Source organism: Cricetulus griseus, assembly GCF_003668045.3.
Source record: "Cricetulus griseus strain 17A/GY chromosome 1 unlocalized genomic scaffold, alternate assembly CriGri-PICRH-1.0 chr1_0, whole genome shotgun sequence".
Classification (NCBI taxonomy): Eukaryota; Metazoa; Chordata; class Mammalia; order Rodentia; family Cricetidae; genus Cricetulus; species Cricetulus griseus.
This window is the reverse complement of record NW_023276806.1, coordinates 71,949,984-71,969,139: the sequence shown is the minus strand read 5'-3', so window position 1 is coordinate 71,969,139 and position 19,156 is coordinate 71,949,984. Positions and strand designations below refer to the sequence as shown.

General features: G+C 39.6%; 1 protein-coding gene across 2 annotated transcripts in view; it reads left to right on the top strand.

Moving 5' to 3' along the window:
* The window catches only part of Map9 (microtubule associated protein 9), a 32,308-nt gene extending 17,358 nt beyond the window's left edge, over positions 1-14,950 (top strand). For both annotated transcript variants that reach the window (XM_027392936.2, XM_027392937.2), the window contains exons 8-14: positions 615-685; positions 2,012-2,180; positions 4,024-4,113; positions 5,336-5,497; positions 5,625-5,770; positions 5,932-6,064; positions 12,126-14,950. In XM_027392936.2, coding sequence (XP_027248737.1) covers positions 615-685; positions 2,012-2,180; positions 4,024-4,113; positions 5,336-5,497; positions 5,625-5,770; positions 5,932-6,064; positions 12,126-12,248 — 894 coding nt within the window. In that variant the 3' untranslated portion in view covers positions 12,249-14,950. The remainder of the gene's footprint in view (positions 1-614; positions 686-2,011; positions 2,181-4,023; positions 4,114-5,335; positions 5,498-5,624; positions 5,771-5,931; positions 6,065-12,125) is intronic.
* Positions 14,951-19,156: the final 4,206 nt, after the last annotated feature.

Genomic DNA, 19,156 nt, shown 5'->3' with positions numbered 1-19,156 from the left:
TATATCCTGTAGGCAACAGGAAATGGTCTCAGTGTCACACTGAGGGAAGCCTGAGCAAAAGAAACCTCAAGGCCCGCCATCAAGGCCATACCTCCTAAAAGTGCCACTCCCTTTGGAGGACATTTTCTTTCAAACCACCACACTGGACATGAGAATGACATCTGTGCACCTTGCCACCATCTGACAAGCTCACAGACTCTTCTTTGAATGCATATTCCTCTCCTGTCTCACAGACTTCAGCACCATGTTTGTGTGTGTTAACCACAGCTAAGCATCTGTGCTTTTCTTTGTTTCTGTAGACCTGCACATTGTCCTCTGCTCTCCCTTTCAGCTACCACTGTGCCCTGAGGACCTTCCCCAGGTCATTTTCACCTGAGCAGCCCCTCAGCCCCACTCTAGTCACTCACTGTCCCCAGCGTTGGCTGTTCAGAAGCCATGTTACTTCTGCAGTGGTGCCATTCATGCTTAAGATGCTTCAGAACCTTGAGAGCATCCAGAGCACTGACCTAAAGGGCTTGACACTAGATGTAGAGCAGCACTCATTTCCTCAGCTTTGCTTCCCAGCCTGATATAATCATGGTGAATGATTCATGTATGTGTTTTCCGTCTATTAGAAAACAAATGAAGAACGAAACATGAAGAATAAAAAGCCAACGAATAATAGAGTATCCAGTGCCTCTGGCAGGTAAAACTTACCGACATCATTATGTATGGGCTCACAGTCTAGCAAAACTCACCTTACTCTAGAATCCATGAAAGGAATTTTACTTGCTGTCATGGGTTTTTTAGTGGTTTCCATTGTCAAATGGGATAGATATCTCATAATGAAACTCTCAGTCGGTTTCACTCTTTCATAGAAATTTTATTCAGTATTCTTCGGATTTTTCTCTCCACCTGTGGTTTTATTTTTTCCCTAATCTCCCTGCACAGCTGCTTGGCTAAAGCTCTTGGTATTTTTGTTGTTGTTTGTTTTTTTGTTTTTTTTTCCGATGAGACACTATATATAGATGGTCATAAAACTGAAATCCAGCACTTTTTTTTTTCTTTTTAGTGTTTTTGTCAAACATATGAAAAAAAACTGACAGTTCCCAGGGGCTAAATGGGTTTATTAAAATGATAAGAATCTGAAGCTAGCCATGTTGGCACATACCTGTAACTCAACATGCAAGAGGCTGGAGCAGGAGGATTGTTGTGCATTCAAGGCCAGCTTGAACTACACAGTAGCACCCTGTCTCAAATAAAACCAAATAGTAATAATTAAACTAAATGTTAAGAATCCATTTGATTGATGTTGCTGGCTCATATGTATTCTGTAAATCTTCTGATTCCTTTATTTATTATTAGTCAAATGAAGCAGGCCAGCCAACTTTGGCTAGTAAGTCAGTATTTTACATTTTATGAGCTGTTCTACCCCTGCCTTAACCACTCAGCTCTGCCATTACAGCATGGAGAATACGAAATGAGTGACCAGAGCTGCCATGTAGTAAACCTTCTTCAATAAAAGAGAAGCTAGGCCAGATTTTCCCATAAGTAACTAACAGGGTCCTATTCTTCTCAATTCATAGACTATGTCAAGTAACAGAATAATACAATAATATATTCAAAAAGTGATTCAAACCTACTTTTATTGGTGGTTGTCATGTAGTTTAAGATGTGGTTTATGTTTCATTAAAAGACTCTATAAGTATCTAACACAAGAACTATAGTTCAAAGTTACAAAGTTTAAATTATATTAGCAAAACGAAGAAAACATGACTCTTACCTGGATTATTTTGAAAGTAATTATAATTCATTTCATTCCATCATAGTTTTGTTTCATTTTGTTTGTTTGAGACAGGGTCCCACACTTAGCCCAGGGTAGCTTGCAACCTACTTTGTATATCAAAGTCTTCCTAACTGTGGCCTTATAGGTGTGAGGTACCATAACTGGCATTAGAATGCAGTTTTAAAGGTAATAACTGTATCTGGCAGCTCTACCTCACTTTTTCTTGGTTCATTTGAAACTTTTCAGGCTGATGACCTCTGAATTTTTAAAGAAATCTGGTCCCACAAGGAGAAGTCCGTCTGCAGCTACCTCTTCTCACTATTTAGGGACTTTAAAAGTCTTGGACAAGAAGCCATCACGGAAGCAGAGCATTGAGACAGACAAAGCTGATCACATAAGGGCAGCTGTTTATCAGGTAAAATAGAAAATATTTCTTAAATGAGAATTCATCATTTCCACAAGGCCTACTCATCAATTAATAACGTGACTGTCTAAACTGATAACTGGATACTCACTGTCATTGGGAAAGATTTCTTTTTTAGAAGTGTGTGAGCAATTCTGAGGGTTTTTCTGAATTATTTGCTGCTACATGTTGTCTAAACTATAAAAATAATGTTTTTAAAGAAAGAGAAGATACTGTTATAATTTATAGAAATACAACAAAAGCCAGTTTGTTGTAAAATCTGCATGCCGTTTTATCCTATTTCTTCTGAAAGTTTATGTTGTTCATAGTCAATTTTTCTTTAAACTTTTTCTTTCTGGAGACAAAGATTTTCATAATTTTTCACAGACTTAAGATTTTCCTATTATTTTTCACAATTTCAAGAAACATCTTTTTTGTTTTGTTACACAGAATTTAATCTCCTTTGGAAAATTTTACAGTTTAATTTCAGTATAAAATGTTGGTATACTTAACCATTATATTAAATCATACATACGATTTTCTTTTTTTTTTAATCGAATTAGAAACAAGATTGTTTTACATGTCAATCCCAGTTCTCACTCCCTCCCCTCCTCCCTTACCATCCCCCCCCAACTAATACCCTACCTATCACATATCCTTTCTGCTCCCAATGGAGGGTGAGGCCTTCCATAGGGGGTCATGAGAGTCTATCATATTCTTTGGGATAGGGCCTAGGCCCACCCCCCTGTGTCTTGGCTCAAGGAGTATCCCTGTATGTGGATTGGGCTCCCAAAGTCCACACCTTTGCTAGGGATAAGTACTGAACTACTACAGGAGGCCCCATAGATTTCCAAGATCTCCTTACTGAAACCCATGTCATGGGGTCTGGATCAGTCCCATGCTGGTTTCCCACCTATCAGTCTGGGGACCAACAGCTCCCTGTTGTTCAGGTCAACTGTTTCTGTGGGTTTCAGCAGCCTGGTCTGGACCCCTTTGCCCATCACTCATCCTTCTCTGCATCTGGATTCCAGTTCAATTCAGTGATTAGTTGTGGCTGTCTGCTTCTACTTCCACCAGCTGCTGGATGAAGGTTATAGGATGGCATATAAGTTAGTCATCAATCTCATTATCAGGGGAGGGAATTTAAGGTAGCCTCTCTTCTGTTGCTTAGATTTTTAGTTGGTGTCATCTTTGTAGATCTGCAGACCTTTCCTTAGTGCCTGATTTCTCTGTAAACCTAAAATGTCTCCCTCTATTATGGTATCTCCTTTCTGTTTTCTTCTATTCTTCCCCCGACTCAACCTTTCTGCTCCCTCATGTCCTCCTCACCCCTCCTCTTCTCCCCTTCTCATTCTCCTAGCTCCCTCCCCCCACCCACCTCCCTTGCTCCCAATTTGCTCAGGAGATCTTGTCCCTTTCCCCTTCTCCAGGGGACCATGACATACAGTTTTCTTAAACAGTAATATTCATCTTTAAGTTTTACAATATCACTGGGAAAAGAATATTGTTTTAGATAAAGCATAAATTTCTGGGTTCCTTATTATATTATTATTATTATTATTATTATTATTATTATTATTATTACTATTATTATTATTTTCTTTGGTTTTTCGAAACAGGATTTCTCTTGGCTTTGGAGGCTGTCCTGTAACTAGCTCTTGTAGACCAGGCTGGTCTCGAACTCACAGAGATCCGCTTGCCTCTGCCTCCCGAGTGCTGGGACTAAAGGTGTGTGTCACCACCACCTGGCATCCTTTTTTAAACTTTAAACAAATATTTCAAAATTAGATAAGAATTCTAAGTCATTTGGGCACCATATAGTATGATTTAACCTTTTGTGTTTTTAATTTCACAGGAGTGGTTAGAAAAGAAAAATGTGTATTTACATGAAATGCACCGAATAAAAAGAATTGAAAGTGAAAACTTAAGGATCCAAAATGAACAGGTATCATAAAGAATTTTATGTCAGTAAAAGTTCTCTGGATATTTAATGTTACCTAATGAACTGTTTTTAAGTGGTAAAATATACACATAAACAAAAGATTTCTGATTTCATTTCTTCAATTTGGTTTCAACTTAACTTTTGCATAAAAACACATACACATTTTAAGTTTCATATGCATAGAATAGACACAGCAGGGCTTACTATTAATTTAGTATTTGTATGACTGCCAAATTCAGTCTCAGAATTTGATGATGATGAGAGTTTAGTCAAGAACATAGTCAACTTATCAATATATACTGACATTCAAATTTCCTGTTCTATCTTCCACACCAACCCCTGCTATGGCTCCTGACCCACATTCTCCTTCACTGCATGGGACTCTTGACCAGCCCTTCCTGTGATTTCACTATGTCCCTCTTACCTGCCTAAAAGCCCACAATGCACTTGGAACTTTCTTCTCAGTTCCTTGTATTGATCCACACTAAAGCAGGTTGACAGGGAAATATTCCTAAAATGAGCAGCATTGGGCCAGTCAGTTCTTTGTGGGGCAGCCTCCAGGGACTGTGCCTCTGAACACCTCTGTGCCGTTGTACTGTAATTTTTTCTTTGGAATTACTTCACCTCCATGATGCAATCTCTGTTTTCAAGATTGAACAGTATTTGAGGTCAAATATTGGCATTAATGAGGTTAGAGACTAAGTTTGTAACAAAGTTGCAGTACTGCTCCTACACATTTTACAGTGTAATTCTGTTATATGACATTTGGTATATCTTTATCTTATAGGAATGTTATGTTTTGATGTCAAAACAGGGTTCAAGCCAAGCACTTGTCACTGTGTGCCTTGGGCAACCTATGTTACTTTATAATCTTTTAACTTTCATCTTTTTTTTTTTTGCTAACATTTTATAGTACCAGTTAGCCTGTTGTAGTTTATTTTGAAAACATTTATTTTTGCCTTCTTCCAAAGTCCATAGATGCTTCTTTCTCGTGAATACAAAATAGGTCAACACCCGATAAGTGCTTTGACGGTCTAAAAAGCAGTCAATAATATTTGTAGATCAGTTTGTCCAAGTAATTCTAAATAAATCATCTGCTTTGTAACTTCTTTGCATGACAAACATTGGAAGATTAGAGACAAATATATCTTTGTGTATCTGTGTCTAGCCCTGTACACCTGTCTAGACACATACACGTATGCCATTTTATTTTAAATCAAAACAGAAAAGAGCTGCTAAGAGAGAGGAAGCATTAGCATCATTCGAAGCCTGGAAGGCTATGAAAGAAAAGGAAGCAAAGAAAATAGCTGCAAAGAAGAGGCTGGAGGAAAAAAACAAGAGGAAAACGGAAGAAGAAAACGCTGTGAGGAAGAGCGAGGCCCTGCAAGTGAGTACCCAGGCCCTGACTGATCTTCGTTGTTCACAGTTCTTGTGCTTGAAGGAAGGATCTATTGTACTTTTGCTGATCTCAGAAAAGCCTTGGCAAGTAAGAAAACCACTCTGAACTCTTTCAGGCATTTGAAAAATGGAAAGAGAAAAAGCTGGAATACCTGAAAGAGAAGACGAGGAAGGAAAAAGAATATGAAAGAGCAAAGAAACAGAAAGAAGAAGAAACGGTTGCTGAGAAAAAGAAAGACAATTTAACTGCTTTTGAAAAATGGTAATCCTGCATGATTTGACGTTTGGTAGTTTCAAGCTAATTCTTGAGGCTTTTCTAGGACTCATTGCTTACAGGTCTACTCACCCCTCAATCTCATTGCTTCCGAAGCTATGTTAGGACATCTTCTTTAGTTTCCCACTGTTTCATGTTCTCCTACACAGGAGTGAAAAAAAGGAAGCCCTTCTCAAGCAAAAGGAAAAGGAGAAAATAAATGAGAGAAGAAAGGAAGAGCTAAAGAGAGCAGAGAAGAAAGACAAAGACCAGCAAGCCATCAGTGAATACGAAAAGTGGCTGGTAGGTGTTTCGTGCGAATGAACTTCCTTTTTAACTGACTTTTTACTCCTTGTCTGCTTCTCATTCCCATTCTCTGTTCTCCTGGAGACTCCCTTGTTGTGCTCAGCCTTTCCTCTGCAGATCAGAGTCCCCTGTGGCCTCTCATTTCCGTCTGGGCTTCTGAGGTTGGCCAAAGCCTGTGAGCTTGCACCAGTTGTCATGCTCTAGGCCTGCATCCCCGCTTCAGCCCCTTCCCATGGTGCCCATTCTTCCTACAGTGCTTCTTGCTTGTGACATCGTAGAAGGCAAACAGGTGCACTGAGCATGCAGAGTGCTCTATGCAGAATCCCCATGGCTATAGTAGCCCTGACCCTAATGGTGAGAAACTTACCCTTGTTTCTTACATTCCATTAGTATGCTGATCATCTAAGGCAAAGGCCTTATTTAGATATTGTTCAATGTAAGGGATCATCACTGAAGCTGAATGTTACAATATCCAGATGCCCTTTACTAGATGTTTGAGTAATAAGCCTTTGGTTTTAATCCACGTATGTTAACAGGTTACTTTTTGGTACTGTAAAGCAAAATACAGGCTTCCATTTTTAAACAAATAGTCATTTTGTTAATTTTGAATAAATAACATCCATAAATGTTATACTTTTTGCAAGTAGATGATACATTCTTATGTATAGTGCACGTATAAAATTTCTCCACAGTCCTAGCAGGTTTTTTGTTTGTTTGTTTGTTTGTTTTATCTGATTTAACTGGATTTATCTCAATCTGCTGTCTACAAACATCATCCAGAATATTTTTGACTTCCATATCTCACTCATGTTTTCATTTATAGATATGTGCAAATAATGTATTTCTGTAAATGGTCACTTCATAGATGCACATATTTTCTATTGGAATTTGTCTTACTAATTTCTAAAAGCTGCTGTAGCAGGGAAATTCACTTACAGTCTCCAGTAGAAGATGCAACCGTTTCACCCACTCGATTCTTGCTTTGCCAGCATTGTTTACTAGTGCCTTAGGCCGTGTCAATTCCAGTTTTATTTTGGATTTCTGTCTTTTCTTTTGACCTCTGATTCTCACACCTAGGTGAAAAGACCTTCCCCATAGTTTAAAGCTACTGGGTCTCTCTCATTCCTTTACAGCTCCAATATCCCAATGTATTAGCATTTTCCCTGACCTCAAGTTATTTTCTTACATGATGAGAAATTTGATTCCAACTTAACTTTTCCAGGATGTGTGTTTTACAAACCAGAATCTGTTCATGATGGTTTAAGAGCTCATCATTGCAATAGATCCCTGGGTTTGGGGTTCTGATTCTTGACTTTGTGCTCCATTGGCCAGTCTCATTATATATGGAATGAGACTAGTACCAGTCAGTTTTTCTAGTACCAGTCAGTTTCCTTACAGGCTTCACGTGTCATGTGTAGATCTTGTTGATTCTCCCACCACACTTCTTCTTTCACGGTGTTTTTCACTATGCTTCCCTGATTTGCATACAATTTTAGGATTAACACTTCCAAGAGCATAGAAGACCAAATTGAACAGCTTAAAAGTGGAATATATGATAAGGCATTTAGAGTTAAGCGAATAATCATTTAAGACCAACCTAAAGAACACTATAGAACTCCCCGAAGCCCAAGCCTTGAGGAAATGCAGCCGGCACAAGGCTCTTGGGTAGGAATGACCTGAAAGTGGTGATATAAAGGTGTCTATTCTCTCTGAGTCAACAGAGCCCTGGTTGTGAAAAACAAAGTATCGTTTGCATCATCTGTAGACTCTTGCAATGCTTCATGACAATCCCATGCAGAGAAACAATAAAATTGGGTGATCAGTGTTAGCTCATAATAGGCTCCTGTCTTTAAAAATAAAGAGTGCAATATTTGAAGCACTCAGTGTTTCATTCTGATCTTTTAAATTAAACTCTTACATAATGCTTGATCCTTTTAAAAATGTTAGAATGTGCTGGGCGTTGGTGGCGCACGCCTTTAATCCCAGCACTCCGGAGGCAGAGGCAGGTGGATCTCTATGAGTTCAAGGCCAGCCTGGTCTCCAGAGCGAGTGCCAGGATAGGCTCCAAAGCTTCACAGAGAAACCCTGTCTCGAAAAACCAAAAAAAAAAAAAAAAAAAAAGTTAGAATGCTTCCCATATTGAAAAAGTCTATGCCAATATCACTTGGGCAATTGAATATCATTGTTAGAATTTTCTATTTTGTTTCCACATTTTCTTGAAAATGGAGTAGCATTCCCATTGGTGGCCATGCCATCATTCTGTGCCCATGCCACACTATGTAGACTACAGGGTGTTAGCATGTTCCCATTCTCTTCAGTCTATTCCTCAAAGCCTTAGCAACAACTAGCACACTGCCCTGTGCAGGAAAACTCCATTCTTGAGTGCTCTCCAGAGCAGGAACAGACACCACACTGTCCACCCATTTGTTACATTACGCTTTCTGCGGGCAGAAGAACATATGGTGAAGGCAGGAGAGGGAAGGAAGGAGCCCAGATCCCCACAACTGACAGAAACCGTCCCTAAATTCTTTTAGTTGTTTTTACGGTGACATTGTTGATTCCTGCTGCCTGATAGTGAAGGTGATGACTGTCTACTTGTACTCCTGGCTATTCAGCATCTACTAGTAAGATGTCACTTGTTTCAGGTTTTCTCTTGAAAGGTAGGTTGGAGAAAAAGAAACATAGCTGGTGCAAGTAAGCTAATGACAGCTTTTCCTCTGCATGGTTTTAAAAGGTTCCCCTTTGCTTCAGTAGGAGTATCAAGCGTTCAGACATTCTCACAGAGCAAGACTATGAGCTTTAAGACCTCTCCTCACTTTCCCTGCCTTATGAACATCGTCTGTGAGTGGAAATCTTACATTGCCATACTGTTTTCATGACTCTTCTCAATCTTCAAATGTACTGACAAAAGATGCAGACAGCCAGCACCCACTCTGGTGTCTTCCCCGGGTCATCAGCCTACAGAGACAGGGTGGCTTAAGGGTCTCATGGAAACTGCTCTTTTCTGAGCAATGCGAGGACACCACATACAGGAGGAAACCACATACAGAGAAACAGACAGAGAGACAATCCAAGTTTCAAGATGGAAGAGTGAGTGCTGTTGAGATACCAAGTAAAATGTATCTAGATGAATGTGTGGATTTTGGATTAACCCCTAAGTGGACATTTCTTCAAAAGAAGTATAAATGGGAAGAGGCTCAGAGTCACCTGCTGTAATTAATAATGGAGAGACATGAACGATAACACTTCAATAATAATAGGAAATGCCACTAATCCTCTAGTGAAGCAATAAAATAGAAATATATCATGCCTCCCCTCTTTCTATCTCCCTGAATTACCTGACGCATAGATCACAGAAATTAATCAGAAATAAAAATCAAATAATGAAATCTCTAGTCAGGATCCCCTTCTAGCTCTGGTCCCTCATATTCTGATTTTCTTCACTTCTGGGATTCCTCACTCTTTCCAGCCTCCCCCACCTTTTCTGTCTCCAGCACAACCAAAGCCAAACTAGAAAATCTGGGTTTTGCCAAACCAACTTTTACCATGATCTTGGTTCCCTCTCCCTGTGCGCGCGCGCGCGCACACACACACACACACACACACACACACACACAGCCTCCTTCTGTGCCCGCCCTCTACTCCCTTCTCTGTTTATGTCCTAAGTTGCATTTTTTACCTGCATTATTTGTTTTACTACGGTCTTGTGTTACTGGAGTCCTTTATTCTCCTCTGAGGCCTCTCTCCCTCCCTGCAAGCTTCGGTCACAGTGGCTTCTCTTTGTTTTCTCCAGCATCACCAGCTTTTTCCCAGCTTCTTCTGAGACATGACACTTGAAATCCTCGGCTTGAAACCTTGCTCCCACTGAATCTACAGATGTTTTCTTCTCCCAACTTGTGTCACTTTAGATGAATGTTCCTTTAATCCATTTTTCTGTGGGAGTATAGTACCCTTTTATTCTTTGTTTCAAAGAAACTCACACAATTTTGGATTCTATGGTTTTAATATTTGTTTCTTACCTGTCCATTCTGAAAGTCTGAGCAACAGAAACTCACTCTCTCTCCCTCTCTCTCCCTCTCCTCTCTCTCTCTCTCTCTCTCTCTCTCTCTCTCTCTCTCTCTCTCTCTCTGTGTGTGTGTGTGTGTGTGTGGTGTGTGTGTGTGTGTGTGTGTGTATTTCATAAGCACTCTGTGTTTGACCCTCGGTATAGTTGTATGCGTGTGTGTGTGTGTGTGTGTGTGTGTGTGTGTGTGTGTGTGTGTCTGTGTCTGTGTGTGTCTGTGTCTGTGTCTGTGTGTGTCTGTGTCTGTGTGTGTCTGTGTGTGTCTTCAGATTTGATAAGCACTCTGTGTTTGACCCCAAATAGAAGCTGAGTGCTTGACATTTGAATGAAGAAACAAAAACCAAGGTTGCAAGGTGCCAGAATGAAAGCCCCATAGACACCTCCAAACCTGTTTCATGTAAGGATGTGATGTGAGGAGCAGCACGAATTAGTGGTGGCAGGAGAATTACTATTGGGTAGTTCCTTTGATATTTAGACTTCAAAGTTTTGCCTCAGAGAAGAAAAAAATATGCCAAAAGGATTAATGCAATAAATAGAAAATACAATCAGACAAATCAAAAGAAAACATAACTCCATGTGCATCTGTCACCCAGATCTGATTTCCTTCTAACCCTCTAATGCTCAGAGTCATCAAGGAGTAAAGTTATGCTATCAAATGAAAATATAATAATAATCTAAACATAATAATCTAAAATTCAGTGTAGGTGCTGGTGGGCATGTCGGTTCCTACAGCTGCTTATGAGAATAAATGGTGGTTTGGTGAAATTGGACATATGTAAGCACTACCAAAAGGGTGGGAACAGGGAAGGCATGATGAGGGAGCTGACACAGAGCCTCTAGGGCTCAGGTCATGTTCAGTGGGAAATCACATGTTATTAATTACACAGTTTTCTGTAGTTGAATTATTTCTTACTGCATTGTGTAACTGCTAACACTAAAAATAACATAAACAAAATCATACCAAAACAATATTATATTATTTGAAATATTATGTTATTTGAAAATACTCATACTACTAAAAGTTAAAAGTACTGTTATCTATACAGTTAGATAAGTCAAATAACTGTACAAAAAAAAATCACAGGAAGGGCAACAAATTGTTTTAAAATGTGCTCAAGCTCAATAAAAAATAAAACGCCAGACTAGATTTTCAAGAATTTGAGTGTCCTGTGTTGCCATGGCACAGTCGGAAGTTCCTCTTGCAGGTCTCCTCGAAATGCACCCTCTGAAGGTCACCACTAACTTTATACATTCATGATGTTTCTGATAAAAACTGCACACTCAGTTACAGATGATCTGTTTTGGTGTTTGATTCAGAGTCTTCCTTTGTAGACAAAGCTGGCCTCCAACTTATGATATGCCTCTCTGTTAGTCTCCCCAGTACTTCGATTATGCCTGTCCATTCCATTTCACCTATTGTCTCTATGCTCATCCTCCTTTCTGTTCCTATTCTTCCTCTTATCCTCCGTTTCCTAGCATCAACATCATTGTCTACTTGCCTGAGCCTCCTGAGAATTAAGATTATAAGCGTGAGCTTCCAAGGCTAGTTGGAATAATTATAATAATAATTTTTACTGTAACTTTCAACATTTGAAAGAGTGAGATGAAGTCAGGCATGGTGGTTCACTCCTTTAATCCCAGCTGTGTGGAGGAGGAGACTAGAGGATCAGAGTCCAGGGTCCTCCTTCACTAAACAGCGAACGTGATGCTAGACTAAGCTTATGGGTGTCTGTCTCAAAAACAAGCAAACAAAATGTGACATTGATACCTATTAATAGTAAATGTGTTCATGCTCATACAAATCAGCAACATCCCCTAGCTACTTTTCTTCATAACCAATTAAACAAGAAATTGTATACAAAGATCTTGTAATGAATTATTTTCTTCCAGCAATTCAATTCAGTAACAAGTTCACATAGTGTATATAAGCGGAAGACTTTTCTGGGATGTTTTGGTTGTTCTTTTGTTTTTCCTTTTATCTTTTTCTCCCCTTAGGAAAAGAAAGAAAGGCAGGAAAGAGTTGATCGGAAACAAAAGAAGCGTCATTCCTACCTTGAAAGTGAGACACACCCTCCGTGGAGCCCTCCAAGCAGAACTGTGCCCTCTAAAGTATTATGACGATTCAGGCTCTTGATTTATCAGTTCAACAACTTTACCCATGGATTTCAAAGCATCCATCTCATTATTTGTGGTAAGAAGAATCTATTTTAATTAACTGCAGGAACTTCTGCTGAGCATGAAAGAGATACTTTGCAGTTTAATCAGTGGAAGCAATTTTCTCAAGTGTATATAAACTGCCTCAGACAAGAAGCCAATCAGATTGCTGGGACAATCCAACTGCATGAAGCTTTATCATGTCCTAACCATTCCTGAAGTGAGGTGATCTGTGGTCACCGTCACTGAGTTCTGTGTCTTTTTAAAGCATGTTTAATCCCACTGATGGAAGGATGCCATCTAGATACCACAGTCATAGGAACGAATCAGTCTTTGGAAGCTTGTGCTTCTTGGTTGGTGTTGGGGATGAACGGTCCCTGGGGAGGATGGACGTATTCTTTCTTCTAACCTGATCTTCAGCTCAGAACAGCATCTTTGCTTTGCTTGCAAGTTAGAATCACACTCAGTTGAGGCCACAGAGCTCTAGGCAGCAAGTCACTTTAAGAACTTTGCCTTATGGTTTCATCTCAGTGTGTGTTGCCTGTGTGAGGCTTACCTGACAATCATAGCCACTTCTAGAATGGGCTCACTTCTGAAATTTTTCTTTCTAAATTGGATCTCAATTTGCTTGTTATTTGGTTAACACCAAAAGTCATCAATTTGATGGTGGTGGTGTCTTATAAAGTAGTTGGGACAATTTCATAGGGGTTCAGGGTCATTATAAAAATTCTTCCTAGAGTACAATTATAAAGATACATGAAGGCAATTCCAACCTTCTTAACTAATCTTAGAGTATTTCAACTTGCGTTAAGAAGCAGCTGAATAAGAAAGTAAGTTTGTAAAAAATATTCAAGAACTTATTTATTTATTTACTTGTCCTATGCTTCTCCCTGTATGAACTGGTCTGCTACTTGACTGGTCAGCTCTTAAAACAGACCAGTTGTTGGAATGCTGCTCTAGGCAACAATGCAATGCAAAGACAATCCATGGAAAACATAGTTGTTACTGTTCATAAGCTTCTTATATCATCTCTGCTGGATCTTCACAAATGTGATTTGTCAACTTTTTAACAATTATTCACAGTAGGTGGTATTAGCTTTATCGAGGCTTATAAAGTCCAAAATAACTTGCCATACAGCTAACACGAGTGGTGGGACCAAAACCCACTGTCACCCTCTTCCTTGAGACCTGTGTGACCTCAGAGACTGTGGCTGACTTCTGCGTTAATCAGCCTTGCAAGTGCTTGTCATTCCCAGGGTGTAAATCATGCACTGCTGGTGAGACATGCTCCTTTCCTAGTGCCTCCAGATGCTAGCCCTCCTTAGATGTATAAAATGACATGAGGGTTTATGGGATTTCAGATGTTCAACAAACATGGTATCAATAAAGCCAGGAGCTTGTGTGAGACCCAAATGTGGCATGTGCACAAAAGAGGAAGTCATGAGCTACTTTGTAGCATTACAGAGCACACCAAAGACATGCACAGATGAAGCTAGAAGTCTTTGATACTGCCAGAAGTGGTCCCTGCAAGATTATCAACCGAGTGCTGTCGAGATGGGATTCAGGACTCCAATTTGTGTGTTTTCCCAGAAGCAACCACACCCGCCAGAATATACTGATAATGGCTTCTTGTTAAATAGGTAGAGATAAAAAAAAAAGGGGGGGGGGTTGCACATTGTAAGAAATGAAAAGGAAGATCAGACAAAGGTGTAGTTCTTCCATGCTCACTTTGTACAGTGTGGTATTGTTGTTGTTAGCTCATAAATCATGAGAAAGGGATGACAAAACTAACGTGAAGTGTTTTGGAACATAAGGACTCAGTAAATAGTATCGTATTTATTTACCACAGTCCCTACTTCATGGAGATGAGATCAATGTGGTGTGAGCAGTACAGTAGTTATTTGGCACACTTTAACATACAGAAGAACTCAGTCTTCTGGTCCATCTTTGGTGTACCAGTTACAGTCAGGTGTTGCCAGGAGCAGGACTGTCTGAGAAGACCTCTGAATACTGGTTTTTAAGATTGTTTCTGAAGAGAATTAAGTGACAAGTGAAGATGTGCCCAATGGCCCAAAATGTCATTCCCTCAAATGTGATTTGGGATGAGTATGGTTATAGAGTAAATAATAGGCCTTTCCCCAACTTACAGCAACCTGTATTAAGTCTTATGAAGTTTATCTAGTTAAATACAGTTACCCCTTCTCCTGTAGTAAAAATAATGCAGAACTTTGGACAGTGAGTGAAAACCAATTCTGTAATGTACCAGTATGAGTTCCAGAGGGAAGACTCAAGCCTGGTAAGATTATCTTAATGTATTTGCCTATTTAAGAAATAAGAATTTCCCATATTTCCTTAAAAAGTACCAAATATTGATATAGATTAATTTATTATAATGAAAAAAAAAACTCTTACATGAAAGTAAATTCCATAATAACAGCAAAAACATATCACAGGTATCAAAAGGAATAATACAATATTTTCTTTTTATTATTTAGAAACAATCTTGTTTTACATGTCAATCCCCCCTTCTGTCTCCCTCCCATGCCACTCACCGACCTCTCCCCCAACCAAACCCCCCCACTCCCCAAGGATAGTGAGGCCTTCCATGGGTGATCATCAAAGTCTGTCACATCATTTCAGGGAGGGCCTAGGCCCTCCTCCTTGTATCTGGGCTGCAATATCATCCCTCCATAGGGAATGGACTCCCAATGTCCATTTGTGAACTAGGGTAAATACTGGTTCCACAGTTAGAGGACCCATAGACTGCCCAGGACTCCTAACTGGCACCCATCTTCAGAGGGCTTGGTTTGGTCCAATAATACGATATTTTCAATGTGGAAGAATTACTGTTTCCTTAAGGAAGTAGAGTAAGAACAACTCAGTGTAATGGTATTCCAGTAGTCTATGTATGTGAGTGTGACTCTTGAAGGTGATGGCTCACTAGTTGTTTTAGGTTTTAGGACAGCTGATGTTTTTTTACTGTTGCCAAAGAGGTACCTTGTAGGAGCTTGATAGCCACAGTTAGATGCTCCTTGGAGTGATGTAGCTGTTAACCTGGACAAGATTCTATTTCCAAGTTGCATAATCTAATGTCCAACATTTTTTCCAACCTCAGATGCCTAATGTTACCATTCAGGTTGACAGCAAGCCCTTTGCCCATCATTCCCCAGTTGTGGTAGCCTGCTAACATGCTCACACCAACTTTGGTTAACTGTGGTTGTTGCTCCTGTAGCTGACTGTTGCTCTCTCCTGTTTCCCTTTTCTCCCAGCTTTCCAGGAGAACAGCCGTTTGGGTGCTCAAACTGCTGTTTAAATATGAGAAAATAGTGGTACTTCTTAAATCCTAAGTCATGGCCCAAGACACAATAGAAAAAGGGGGCTTCACAAAATAGGGGAAAGTGCATGCTAGTCAGAATCCCTCTGAAAAGTAAGATAGTACAGAAAACAAAGTTGCCTATTTTAATCCTGACTCTTAGTTCAATTATACTGTACTAAAAGGCATTTAAAAACCCGTATGTGTCCATTCTACAGAAAGCAAATGTGTTATTGATTTTTTCCTTATCCCTAGTTACACTGACTGATAGGATAATGAAATACTATGTGGGTGCTGAACTGGAAGCTTTTCCAAGCCCTTTTATTGTAAAATGTCATGTGATACTGCTAGTTTGAAATGCTATGCTACATAGAGTGGTAACTGTGTAAGGGTAACAAGAGTATGTGAAATTCTTGGTGCTGAAATTAGGGTGTCTTTGGGATTACTGGGGGATATATATTTAATGCTTGCTCCTTAGTAATACACTTTTGTTTCATACTTAATTTATTAAAGGTAGCAACTCATGGTTGATTTTATTGGGTGTTATAATTTATTGGCTGTAAGCCAAGTGTTAATAAATGTGAGCTAAAGATAAAATATGTCGTGTTGGTATATCTTTTATAGGAATTGAATAGTGGACAGGAAGTGATTTTCAATGTAAGACTTGGATATGAAACTGATTTTACTGTAAAGATTGCAAATGTGACATCATTATTAAGTGGTTAGAAAATGAAGATTAGTGAGGTTGACGTGTTCCATCTCTCTGTGATCACTGAAGTTAACCTGTCTTTATTTCCTTGGAGTATTCTGTCACTGGATGTAAGAGGGTGGCGGAGGGAGCTCCTCCTCCACTTCTCTAGGTCTCTGTCTCTCACCACTCCCTCTGTGTCTATGTTATCTAAGTGTATATACATATATATGTGTGTTTAGAATGTTTATTTCATCATTGAAATAAAAATGAGATCAAGCCACCATTTGGTAACTGGATTTTTTTATTAAACAATTCATCAACATATTTCCACAATAACATACCTTTAATCACTTTATGCTGTACCTACAATTTATTTCTAGGTAATTTGTCCTTAAAGTGTCATAAGTGGATAGCCAATATCTCTATAGTAAATATCCATAATAATGATGGTAAGCCTCACTGAATTCATATATGCAAGTGAAAAGTGACGAAAATTAAGTATTAGAATGTCAGAAAGCCCCTCAGGCTTTGTGATAGAGGTGTTATACAAAGGCCCTCCCTTGCTACAGGCTACCTATGAGGCCAAAGTCATCACAGATCATGTGGATCTTTTAAAACAATGTCTTCAGTGCCACACATTTAGTATGTCGCTTCTCCCTAGATATTCTGTCACCAAGCCTTTTCTTCTTCACTATCAAGTCACATATGCCATTCCTTCAATACATGCGAGCGTGTGTGTGTGTGTGTGTGTGTGTGTGTGTGTGTGTGTGTGTGTGTGTGTGTGTGTGTGTAAAGGGCCTCTTTAAGCTTGACAATTGTTCTACAATGGAGCCACATTTTCAGTCTTGTATTTCACATGTAACCCATCCGAGTGTATTCACTCCCACCATCTAGTTTTCTGAAAAGGAAATTTTATTTTAGTTTTGGCCTTTTTTCCTGCTGTACATGCAAAATGACCATAGACCTGAGGAGGCAGACAGGGACAGGAGGGATGGATGGGAAGGGTGCTTGGCAACAACCAATAGTAGCCCAGGTAAATTTTCTATTTTTAAATCTCACTGACCATATCTCCTAAACAAACAGCTCTCAGCACTGACCCTGGAAGTTCCAAATGAAACAGATCTACAAAGCTTCCTGGTTCCATTTTCTTTCCCAGAAATTCCCAATTGATGTGCCAAAGATGCACACATGAGTGAGAGTGCTCTGATAGACACAGACTCTACAGCGTCCTCAACCAGCGTCCCCATGCAGTCAGTCACTTATGGCCATGAACTATCTCATATGACCTTCCGGGAGAGTGTCATCTGGGGGACTTGGGCTTGTTGATATGTCACTCTGTACCTACAAATTGCTGCAAAGTGAGGAACACATAGCAGTTAGTGCTCTGCCTCAACCTTAGAGTCTACTGTGACATAGAGTCCACTTTGTAGATGGGCTGCATTGGAGGTCATTTTGCATGTTTGTGAACTTAGGAGAGCTGAGTTCTAAACCACCCAAGAATTACCAATATGGGGTATTGTCCAGCTACCAAGCGAGGTAGGTGTTACCTGGAGATTAAATGGAGTCTCCCAACAGATGTAGCTCTCTGCCTTCGGGCATATCTGGCTGCCAACACTTTTTTTGAGGGATATACTGCGGTCCCTGGAAGAGAGAAGGGGTCCTTTCATAACTCAAACTTGACAGCCTGCAAACTTTGATTATTTTGGCAAACTTTAATAAAATATTCAATGACTTTCTTTGACTTTGACAAAAATTTCAATGACTTAAAATCCATTTATTTTGTCATAAGAAATTTAGCATTTCAATTGCTAATAAAAGAAAAGTTATTTGATTTTTTTAAAAATATAATTCCAACAGTATGGATTTGATGATGCAAAATATGTTTTCAAAAATCTGGAACTACATCAAAATGAAATACTTCTGTTCAGCCAACGAGACAGTCACCAGAAGGAAGATCCATCCTACACAATGCCAGGAAATATTCAGACTATGCATCAGATAATGGGCTAAGAAGCAAACATCAATGGGCTCTTTCATTTTACATGTTTGAGTGTTTTGCCTGTATGTGTGTCTGTGAACCATGTATATGTCTGGTGCCCATGCAGGTCAGCACAGGGTGCCATCTATAACTGGGGTTACAGATGGTGGTGAGCTGCCATGTGGATGCTGGGAATGGAATCCAGGACCTCTACAATAACAGCAGTCACTGTTCTTAAGTGCCAAGTCATCTCCCCAGGACCCATGAATAGCCTTATTTCAAGTGGACAATAGAGCTAAGTTGACTTTTCTAAAAGTCAAAGAGCCAAAAAATAAATAAACAAAAAATGGGCAGTCTCACCAATCATCACAGCAAGGCAAATCCAAACCACAGCTAGTCCTCTCCTGTGCCAGGAAGAATGGCTGCTGTGTAAGAATAGAGAGAGCAAGTGATGACAAGGATGTGGCTAAAACAACTCTTCCACTGCTAATGTGAAGGCAAATTAGCATGGGTATGGTACAGAGAGTCCTCAAAAAACTAGAGATAACTGACAAAACGTTTAGAAGTCCTACTCCTGACACGTCACCTTACCTAGGAGACCCCTGCATACCTGTGTTCACAGCAGCACAGTTAACATTGGCCTAGATGTGCCATCAACTAGCAACTAGGGTCTAGCAACCGAAGAATGAAGAAATATTCTGCTACAAAACCCTAACGTGTGTAGCAACAAAGATGAAAGTGATCATTATGTTAAGTGAAATAGCCCAGGTCCAAAAAGTAAAGCACCACATGGTCATATGGTCTCAATGTGGCATCTACAAGAATGTTGTTTCATAAAAATTGTACAATGAAGGTTTTGAGAGCAAATGAGAAGAGGTGGGAATGAGTTA